Source organism: Conger conger, chromosome 4, assembly GCF_963514075.1.
Source record: "Conger conger chromosome 4, fConCon1.1, whole genome shotgun sequence".
Taxonomy (NCBI): Eukaryota; Metazoa; Chordata; class Actinopteri; order Anguilliformes; family Congridae; genus Conger; species Conger conger.
In genome coordinates this window covers 65,907,986-65,919,520 of record NC_083763.1, presented here as the reverse complement: position 1 = coordinate 65,919,520, position 11,535 = coordinate 65,907,986, and the positions used below count along the sequence as shown (strand labels likewise).

The 11,535-nt window shown below is 42.0% G+C and overlaps 1 protein-coding gene across 1 annotated transcript; it reads right to left on the bottom strand.

Moving 5' to 3' along the window:
- Positions 1-1,005: 1,005 nt before the first annotated feature.
- Positions 1,006-10,486, bottom strand: LOC133125706 (transmembrane protein 236-like). The gene is made up of 4 exons (XM_061237233.1): positions 10,215-10,486; positions 7,286-7,358; positions 2,160-2,283; positions 1,006-1,625 (listed from the first exon to the last, which is right to left on the bottom strand). Exons 1-4 carry the CDS (start codon positions 10,484-10,486, stop codon positions 1,006-1,008), a joined length of 1,089 nt encoding a protein of 362 aa, XP_061093217.1.
- Between the last annotated feature and the right edge of the window lie 1,049 nt (positions 10,487-11,535).

The following is an 11,535-nucleotide window of genomic DNA, read 5'->3' as shown; positions in this document are numbered from 1 at the left end:
CAGATTCAAAGAAAATTTGTCATTGGCTCTGACTTCATTTTTCTTCAAACACAGTTTGGCAAGTTAATTTTGGAAATCTAAACGGACCAAGCTGTGGTCCATTGCGATTGCCAAAAACATTTTAATCATAAGTCAAAACTGATGATGAATGTTGTTGGAATCCAGCCAACAGTAACTGTGAAAAGTATGATTGTATAAAGATAAAGGGTGAGATTGTTACAGAACTACTGTATGTGATGTAATTGTGCCAAGGCTCCTGTTCACAAGGCAAAACGGATATTATTTTCTCTGGTAATTCAGTCTGTGAAAGCCATTTCCCCCTGTAGGTCAGTATATTGTAAGATTTAGGTACTGTACGTCTGTAACAATTTGGTACTATCTGCAAGGAAGATCAGTCAGAGACCCCACACATGAAGAAAGTCAACCACAGAAACACAGAAACTGAAGTATTTTATTTTACAGAAAAAGAAAGTATGTGTAAGTGGTATAAACCCAACCTATCTTTTCATATCATTTTATTTTTTAAGGAAATATAAACCCAAGATGAATAATAACATTGACTTATATGCATACACCTTCACTGCACTTTTTGGTAATGGAAAAATCTTGCTCTGTTAGAAAATTAGTAGAAACTGACATTAGAGGCACTTTCCCATGTCCATGTACTATGATTTGGGGAAAAAATAAAGACAACAGAAAGTCATTTTTCCCATCTGCAATCATGTCACCAACGGCATCCATAAGTTTTTTCCAGTTATCCCGTTCATAGGCAGACATACTGTGCTGACTGACACACACGGGGGGGGATCACATGACCTTCAATCCACCCATTGGTGGAAGTGCCAATGCGGAAGTGAAGTGACAGTGAGACAACATCTACTCCCTCAAAACTGCCTCAGTGTCCTTAATATCCCTTCTATTATACTCTGCCCAGGTTCTCTTTTATCACTGGGGAACTCTTCCCCTTTCTCCCGCCAGTACTGTCTGTGCATCTTCTGCCTCTCTTCAGAACATCCTCTCTGTGTTAAAGATTCTCAGCTTGGTCATGAAGTTGAAGTAAATGAATGCCAAGGACACCAGCAGGTTTTTCATCAGGTACAGCAGTGGCGTCACGAAGCCGAAAATGGCGATCAGGGCTATGCGGACGAAGAGGAAGGGGAGGTCCTGCAGCGCCACCCCTAACGAGGAGAGCAGGGGGCTCCGGGGCGTGAGGATGAGCCGCAGAAGGGACAGGAAGCTGAATATGTATATGGGGAACACCCAGCCGGAGTAGTAGACCAAGGGGTGCCCCGCAACCCTCACCATCTCCACCGTATCGAACCAGAAGATGAAGCTCTCCACGAAGATCTCAGCCCTCATGTCGCTGGCACACAGGAAGCGGAGGGGCCCGGAGTAAGCATACGGGGACAGGTGGTAGGCCGGGCTGACTCTGCGGGAACCCAGCCCTGACATGCCGAAGTGTCTGTCCTGGACACCTGGAAGACCCGGCACAGAGCCGTTAGCCTCGGGCCTGGGGTTGGCACCGTTGGAGTTGAGTTGGCCCGTCACCGTCATCACCGGGGTCACTTGCTCCACATGCGTTAGGACCGTGGAGGGGATGTCGGCGTCCCTCTCAAATTCGTTAGCTGGCACGTGACAGAGAGAGAGACAATGGTGTGAGTATTATTAACCTTGAGCGCCATGCTGCACTGCAGCATGGCAACTCTGCACAGGAAGGACGGGCTGTCAGAAGAATCCTAAAAAGCCAAAGTCTGGGAGGGAATGATGATTTGTACTTCCTGGAGGACAGGAACCTTTGTGAACAGGTCAGAAAACAACCTGTGCATTTCAGCTGTGCTCTCGCCAAATTCTCTTTCAATAGAAGGAATATAAGCTCTAAATGATACATTATGTAGAGAAAATGTTTTGTTATGTTACTCCATGTCTGGCTAGCCATGTAAAATTGCATTAATGCTTGATGGTCCTTCACCAATTTGATAAGCCTTTTCTCTCATTTTACAAGGAATTTGACTTGCTTTACATGTCCTTTACTTTTAGGAACATACTGTTCATTTTTCAGTCGTATCCGACATGACCATCTCATATTACCCCAAACTTCTGAACGGTACATTATGCTTGGTGTGATAGAGGCGGGGTGGTGTGGAGTGGGGGTGCCCTACCTTGTCCGGTGAGGCGACAGTGTCGGATCCTTTCGATGATGTCAATGCAGATCAGCGAGAACAGGACCAGCGACACTGGGAGCTCAGTGAACGTGTCGTATTTCATGCTGTTACTGATCTGCACCTGTGGCACAGGATCACAAAACCACATGACTGAACATCGCCTTCAGAACCAACCCATCTGTTTTTCTACCTTCAGTATCCCTTTAAGGTGTAAGATCACAACAGTGGTTAAAATGTTCTTAACTGAACATCCTAATGTGGATATAAAATCACTACTGGTATTTGAAAGCAAAGAGCTCCAGGACACTGCCTGACTATGGCTCTGTTCTTTAAATTGTGCAGATGAACTGTACTGCGTGGGTTTGCGATGTAGGAAGAGCTAAGAGTAGCCTCTGACTATTCAGACAAGCAGAGGTGAGTTTACTGTATCTTTTTATTCTCAATCCTCCAATTTTCTCCCAGTCTAGAGTATCCAATCCTAGCCATAAACCCATTCTCCTGCCTTCATTTGAGGAGAGAGCACAGTCACCAATGGTGTAAGAACCTGCTTTTTTCACTCTGCCACGTGCCAGCCTCTGCAACCTGTGGAGGACTTCATGTCACCCTCAGTTGGCACAGACTGCCTGATGTCAGCAAATAAAAGACAGCTTATCATGCCTTTCATTGCTCTTTTCATTTCACACTAATTCGACGACTCGTGACCGAATGTTCTGACCACTGAAATCGGCCTCTGTGTTCTGAAGTAATCTGAACATCCGCCCCTCGCGGTTGAAGTTAACAGAACATTAACCAAAACTGAGGCACTCAATGTTACATCGTAACTGTAACCCTAACCATAACCTCTGTTGCTACTATTTTGGTTCTGTTTGCCCACAGGTTATGTGTAAATACAGCACATCTGTTATTTCATATATATGTTCAAACGTATATGTATTATATTTCTTACCATGGCTTTTTGCCGACAGATTATGTGTAAATACATCTATTATGTAATATATCTGTTCAAATGTATTATATGTCTCCTTGCAATTGCAGAATGTCGTCGTGGAGTTATCCAGGATTCAATATATGTGAACCAATTTCCAGGGCATGAAAAATTGGTGCAAGATCATGTTGGCTCTGGATAACCTATCCTACCAGAATTACATATACAAGTCAAATAGTGGTAGTATTATAATATTTGTGTCCTCAAGAAGTGGCAGCTGCATGCTGGATCGGTGGGGCATTCTCATGGATACTGTAGGTTAGAGGTTTGTATCTACTGTGCAAGCATGCAGTGGCCTGACCTTCGATGACTACTGCCAGGCTTCCAGGAAATGTTCGGGCAGAAGGGACTCCACCCTTGCCCTAATTGTGCTAATTGCTGTCACGGGCCATACTTCATTTTGACACATATGACAGAGAACAGTGAAATTTCTCAAACTTTCAAATGTTTAATATTTACATAAAAGAAACAGTAAAAGAAAAAGGTACATTAAAACTGAAAGCCCCTGTAGAGTAGTGGTTAGGGTAAATGACTGGGACACACAAGGTCGGTGGTTCTAATCCCGGTGCAGCCACAATAAGATCCACACAGCCGTTGGGCCCTTAACCCTGCATTGCTCCAGGGTAGGATTGTCTCCTGCTTCGGGTAATCAATTGTACCTCACTCTGGGTAATAGTGTCTACCAAATGCCAATAATGTAATGTAATGTAAATTTAAAATAAATATATTAATACAAATTCAAATCTGTTGTGTCGCTCCTGTTTGTTTTTTCAGCTCTGTGTTTGTTTCCTGAAATTATGTTGTTTCAGAGTCCAGCTCCAGAACCCTTTGACCATTCTTTACTCTTCATACCAGACTGTCTGCCTGTAGGTCTTGGGTCTTGTGTGGTCTTTTCCTCTTAAAACAGCAAAAGGGAAAGACGACTCTTGAAATACTTTGTCGTTGGAGTACTGTTTTGGAATGGGATGTCAGGGTTTTGGGGGGATGTGCTTTTGAATGCCTTGAATCGTCTTCTTCTTCTTACACAGTGGTATCTATTTCCTGGACTAGCTAGTATCCACTGGCAAATATCTGTGCATGGGATCTTGTCGTAGTAGTCGTACCAAATCAGGTATGCATGAAAGAAAGCGACCAAAGCAATACCTAAATGTGTTCAAACTCTACCTTAGTCCCCCCTCCTGATTTACCCCGCCCCCCCCTTCTGATACCCCTATCCCTGTCTAACCCCCCCCCCCCCCCCCCAAAAAAAAAAAAAAAAAAAAATTGCACTTATGATGACGACTATATGTTTAGAACAGCAGTCCAGGTGTATTTTTCTAGTTCTGGATGTGATGCTTTGACTTGTGGTAGAACCTATGCACTTGTAAGTCGCTTTGGATTAAAAGCGTCTGCCAAATGACTAAAATGTAAATGTAAATGTTATTTAAAGCTTTGTCTTTCTATTGGTATATTAGATAATGACACTGTTAATATGATATGATAAGACAGGCACCCTGAAGCCAAGGAAAACTACTGGACTGCTCACTAAGAAACACTGAGATGACCTTTGGATAAACCACCAGGATATAGTATATATGCTGTTATACAAGCCCATTTTACTTTACTGCTCATGGCTTATGTTGAAGACAACTGACTGAAAAACAAGCTAATAAAATGGCAAGGAAACTGAAATTTGGCCCTAACCCTAAATATACCAAGAGGATTATTTCAAACCTCACTTGCTCTCACTTAACCACAAGTGATTCATTAGAATACAATATTGTCCTGGAGTTATTTTGCTCTGTAACAGTATTTTTTGTTTAGGTTTTATTAGGTTCTATTTAAGGGGAGATAGCATCTGCCAAATGCCATTAATGTAATGTAATGTGATATAAAGATAGCATCTGACTCAATAGTGTGACCTGAGTGTCCGTGGACTTCAGCCACAGGTCAAAACCAGGCAAGCAGAAGAGTTTGAGAAGAAACAGCACAGAATGATCTGACCTACGTTAAGGAGTTACGCTAAAATAATAACAATAAAAAATAAATGGCCATTCACCCAGCAGAAACTGGCTGGCATTTGGAGAGCCAAACCATTTGCCAGGAGAGACAGGAAGAGGAGCACAGCTGCTTATCAGAGTCTAGCGTGCAACAGCTTTGGTCATACAGCTGTCCTGATTACTCCTTAGGGAGCCATTTTCTTCCCATGGTCTCCTAGGTGACATCTCTCAACCAATGGCACTTTACCATGTAGCCTGAGAGGGCTTCCGCAGACAACCCATGCCTGGATACAGCAATATAATTATTTTGTTTTAAATATTTATTATCATTTTTTTGTAGGGTCAGTGGACCACAGTGAACCAACACAGTAGTTGGTTAGCTCTGGAAGAATATCACGAAAAAAAATCTAAAATCAACATTAAAAATATCTAGACTTACATTACACGTTTGATACTGACTTGCAAACAATTAAATGGATCAATTGATACATTGATTTCCGTTGATTATGTTATTTCAACTCTCATTGTGTCAGTAACAAAATAAATGTTTAACTGAGGTTAACTGAGGACAGACAAATGATTTTAATGTTATTTTAAAGTAACCCAGTCACTCAGTGTAAAAGTCATGTTTAGTGTGGAAGTGATTCAGTATCTTTCAATTTTCTGGACTGCTAGTCCAGCAGATTACAGTATGTTGACTGATTAATGCTCCCTGAGGTGGTAACATATCTGTACATAGAGCAAACATCCCTCTGTGCATTTCTAAGAAAAGATGGACATGTTATGGCCTGTGTTGTCAGATTGATAACTGTATAACACCAAGAGATGCCTTTGCTTCCCAAACAACAATAACAAAACAAACCAATGTGGCCATTATATTAGTCTGCAATACCGTGTTTGCCCAATGGCCATGGCTGTGCCATGCATCCCACAATAATGCATAATAATTCTGCATGTGGAACACTCCATAGTATTCTTCAAGTAAATGATCAAAATGAGCACTCCACCAATCAACTACAGTGTCACATGTCTGTACCCTTATGAAAATCAGCTGATCAGACTTTGCCATTCCCAGACTGTGAGCTTTCTCTCCTCCCACCAGGAATATAAACCAGCAATTCTGTGGACTTAGGCACTAGAAGTGTTAGTCTAATGTCATCCAGAAACTAGAATACTGTGCAAAGAAAAAAAGAAAAAAAAAGAACTTATTTATGTAAAGGACAAGATATGATAGTTGAATGCATAAATAAATAATGCATTGGTAGAGAAATAAAACGCAACTGAAAACAAACTATTATTGTAAAGTAATATTTGGATACCTTCAGTATCAACCCCCCCCCCCCCCCCCCCCCCATATACTCATGTATGTGATAGCTATTATATTGATTATAAGGTATTTATAATATAGTACAGTATATAGCACACCAAGCACATTAATCCAATGCTTTGTTTTGCCATAATAGTAGACACTCACAAAACATCAATAAATTAATATGTAATAAGAATTAAAATACCCAAAACTATACCATTTCAGTCTTAGCTGACCTCTGAAAGAGTGGCACACCAGATTAAACTGCCACTCAGAATGCATTCGTGCAAAATGTCAGGAAGGTCCTCAGTAACACTAGGAATAAGGTCAAAGGTTGCAAACCCAGATGGCTTAACCCTCCTATTATGTTAGCAATCAATTTGACCCCATTCAGCGTTTGACATCTCTTAGAAACCAGCTAACCCTTTTTTATATTGATACTGTTTTCTGATATGGTGGGATTAAATAGTAAACATGCAATAAACATAATGCTATGCTACGTCCTGTACCAAATGTAGTGAGCAGTGTTATTTTAATCAACTTTAACTGTATAAAATGTAAGAAAATATACAACCATTAAGTAATTTTCCTCAGATTTGTTTTTTTCCATGCAGATGCCACACTTTCACTTACTGTTCCTTTAAAATGTTTTTCACAGATTTTTTTCATATTTTCTGATAAAAAGCTAATAATTTGGGAGACAATAAGAAGGCAACACACAATGTGTCCAAAATCTCTTATTGCAATATTTTTGTGTTTATTTCAACTGTTTGGCTCAATCTGACCCCAAACGTAAAACCGGTCATAATAGGAGGGTTAAACAGAGCTGTGTACATTGGGGTGCGATTACCTCAGAGCTGGCGATGAGAAAGGCGAAGCAGGGCAATGTTGAGAGGATGACATAGGCCAGGGTCACTGGTCTCCTAAAAGAGGAACAAAACTGACTGCTCAATAACACCATCTGAAAATGGCATATTTAAGCGCAACTGTTTTTGTTCTAGCTGTAACATTTAATTAATAGAATTTGACAGATGAATTGACCTATCCGATTATTGAATCTATAAATCAGTCATTGTGATGTGGCAATCATGTAACATGTTCTGCCAGATTTATTAAATGAATGAAAACAAGATTTAGTACCCTTTAAACCGTTTATCTGTGTATTAATTGCATTACTGCATTACAATTGCATATAAACGTATGAGTGAGAGTGAGAGACCCCCCCCCCCCCACTCCCTTCCTCTTGCTTGGTTGCAGTGAAATGCAAGTTCGGTCCACATAAGCAATTGCTACCTGCTACAGGGCTGCTTCCAAGCAAATATATCAGCACTAAGAACTGAACAGCTCCCTTGGTCTTCATTCACTGGATTTCATGAATGTTATTCCACCAAGTCCAATTTAAGCTTCTGTTGATATTCCTATGGAATATTTTTATGTTGGCTCTTCAACAAACTTCAAATGACAACAAAGTGACTCTTGCATAGTCTAAAATAGTTATCTTTTCTTTTGCTTGTTCCTGGTATATGAAATACAATAATCCACATACTGCCACCACTGTCATGCTAGCATTTTACCAGAACTTACTTTGCTGCTGTTAACCCAAGAGCAATTGTCATATATTATTACAATTTATCTACTACAATAGTACAATTAGCATCATTCTGCAATTTTGGTTACATGTTGTGCTGTACATTTTTTCAATAATACTACATAATGTTGCACAGTATGAAGGCCACAGATCACTGCAGGAGAGCACACTTGCTGATTGGAGCCATATAATCCCCTGCAGCTAAGAGGCAGCCTCATAGACATCTAGCGTGCTGCTAGCACAAATCTACACACAGGAAATCAAAAAGACACTTGCTGAATATTAAACCCACTCTATTACTGGCTCGCTCCAGTGATTTCTCAGTCATAGAGATGATCCCACGCTTGTACCGAGCACCTTTACTGAATGATACACTTGGGAGCCTCAACAGCATGTCATAATAGCAATGCAACAGATATACAAGCAATACAAGCAGTATGCAAGCCTATGAAGAGACATCATTGCACAAGCAAGCGCACGGCAGTTATAGCAGCGCACAGTTACCACGGTAACAAATGTGTGCTGAAGGGTCCATGGTGGCTGACAATAACCAAAAAAAACTAAATTTGAGGGCCTGTTAGGCAGTGGGAGTTGTGTGCAGCATTCAGAGAGGGATGTGATCGGGGAGTTTATTGTGTGTGTGTGTGTGTGTGTGTGTGTTTCCGCTCAGAACAGTGGCATCGAGATAAGAGCCTGCAGGGTGTCTGGGATGTTTGTGCAGCTGGGTGCAATTGTCTCTTATCAGATGTCATGTGCCTTATAGCTGTGAATTTACACACTCAGGTGAGTGTGGTGAATTGGCACTTCAGTCAATATGCCAATAAATCAGCGATCCTCAAATTTGCCGGTGGCTCAAACTCTATATTTCTCACATGTAAAATTATGTGTTGAAACACAGTCAGAATAAAGAAGGACTAGTCGTTCAATTAGACCGTTTATTTGCACTGAGCAGTGCTCCCACGCTTTATGGTAATGTGCTGTACAGTACGTCTAACCGCGGTTGAAGAGTGACAGAATACGGGGGGTGGGGGCCTGGGGGGGTGGTTCCTAAAGTGCCTGCAATCCTGAAAAGCATTTATAATCTTCACTTCTGCATACTTTCTTGGAGGATAAAATTGTCAAGATGCTTTAAATGCGGTATGGAAAAGAGGCAGTGCTGGAGTCAGCGATACGAATGAAAAAAAGTGAAAATGAAAAAGAGACGGTTCATTGTGTGCTGCCAGCGTGCGTGGGAGGCATTTATCGAGATGAGGGACTGGGAGTACCCATGTTCTGAGAAAAACCAAAAGCACATTCGACTACAATCTCTTCTCCAGAAAACCCCACACCCGGGTGCCACTGCTATGTGCCAAGAGGCCATTCCATGCACATCAAAAAGCATTAACACAGTGACTCACTGTCACCAGCACCTAATCCCCTTCCTCCCCCTTTTGCATTTACCACATTTTCCAGAGCTCACATTCTTTTGCATACAATTCCTTTACTGAAGCAATTCAGCATAATGCTGAAGCATATATCTGCAGAACAGAACCTAAAACCTCAAAGTTTCAAGCCCCTTTTCCTAACTGCCACCTTCCCCATACCACAGGCAAAGGGTACATACTCCCCTAGTACCTGCCAACCACAACGATCCTGTGTTCTTATTCAGTCTCACTGTAACTCCCAGACCTCCACCCTACGAAGCCAAACACCAGCCAGTCCACCTGACCTAATGATGCAACAGCTTTATTAGGCCAGTTGGTGACTGCCGGCCACCATGGTCTCGTGTTGAGGCTTTCACAGCTTAACTTCATGTGGATGTGATTCCTGTCCTGTCGAGAGTATGGAGCTCCACAGATTAACTATGAAAGCCCTTTGGTGGTTTGGGAGTCTGCCTACTACATGAACACAGCCTCCTCTTTCACTGAGTAAGGACATGGTAATATGATATCATGAAGAAAGTGGTGAGGGAGAGCCAAAGCCAGCACTTACTCAACACCCATAGGAACAGAACAGACAGTAGTCATCAGGTAGTAGCCACCTGATATGCAGACGGTTTATACCTTGCCCTACAACTCCAAATATCCAGCTATATTCTTCACAGATTTTAACACAGTGAGTTCCCTTCTCCGCTCGTCTCCATGGGGAAAAGCGACTCAGCAGCTCAGAGAAGCACAAGCAGCCAAGCAGACATTAACCAGGCCCCACTCACCACTTCTTCCTCCCTACGAAGAACTTCCTCTTCTTGAAGACCATGTACTTCATGGGCACCCAGACCAGCAAGGCCACGGAGGTGACGTAGGCCACGGAGGAGGCCACGATGAGCCAGTAGGCGGTGCTGGCGTCGCCGGGCGGCTGCGCCTGGCTCTTCACGCGGTAAATTATGGAGGCGAAGCGCTGCATGATGATGAAGACAGGCACGCAGAGGCCTGCAAACTGCAGCACCTCACACAGGGCCAACTTGATTTTCTTCCCCGAGCCCATTCTGCAGGCCCCCGAGGCCACCCCGGGAAAAAAAAAAAAAAAAAAAAAGGGGGCGAGAGAAAGAGAGAGCGCTGTCCCAGTCAGGCAATCCCTTTCCCTCACTGTGCACGGCTCACCGCATTGTCTGGACCCGCTAGCATTTTCCACAGGGCAGACTGAGTCCTGGACCCTGCACACTCTGCTTACACTGCAGTAGGCATTGTATACCTTTATTGCCCCCGTGACGTTGGTGCGCTTGTCTCTGGTTGGTATTTTTATTGATCACTCTAAATGCCAATAAAGAATTGCGCCCTACCACCCCTTGAAGTGCCATGTTTTTAACTTGGGAATTTTAAAGCACAGGAGGAATATTAATTTGGCGTGTTTGTGTTGACATTCCTGGGGGAGGTTTCCAGTGAGGTTTAAGTCTGTTTATGCGAATATGAATAGATATTGTAACACCAGTTGTAGTCAATGGTTTTTATGGACTCATGACACAGTTCAATCCAATAACCCTAATACCCAATAATAAATATTATGTACAGCCCAGTAATAAAAGGTATGTGACACAAAGCCTCATGAATAAACAGAGGTGCATAGGCAATAATGTAACTATTATCATATTCAGTGAGAGAAAACATCAGATTTATAAGGACAGTAAATTGTTCCAATGATTCCTTAAAGCTTGTAGTTGATTTAGTTTAATGTTTGCTATAAATGTCAGCATATAAACTGCGTTGTTGTGCTAGTCAGCCTGCATCCAAAGTACAGTAACACACCTATCGCACATAAAACCGCAGTAATTCACAGTATGACTCTTCAATACAAATCTGGGATGGGTTCTAATACTCCATTGAGTCGTTTAATCAACTAACAGAACAGTATGAACATGAATTATCAATGCACTGTATTGCCATAAGGAGAGACTAATATTTATATATACTGTAAGAATTTTTGGCAGCAATTATACTGCTCAATATTCTAGCATGTTTTATACCCTGTGACATTTCATTTCTGTGTGCATTCCCAGCACCACCTAGTGGCAGGTTACTGGAAAACAGTACTCTGAC

What these genes read in the sequence shown, in the direction of transcription:
- LOC133125706 (XM_061237233.1), bottom strand. Translation starts at nt 10,486, where the DNA reads ATGGGCTCGGGGAAGAAAATCAAGTTGGCCCTGTGTGAGGTGCTGCAG. An exon ending in TTCGTAGGGAGGAAGAAGTG is followed by an intron (nt 7,359 to 10,214) that starts GTGAGTGGGGCC and finishes TTCCTCTTTTAG; the next exon opens with GAGACCAGTGACCCTGGCCT. An exon ending in CTGTCGCCTCACCGGACAAG is followed by an intron (nt 1,626 to 2,159) that starts GTAGGGCACCCC and finishes GTCACGTGCCAG; the next exon opens with CTAACGAATTTGAGAGGGAC.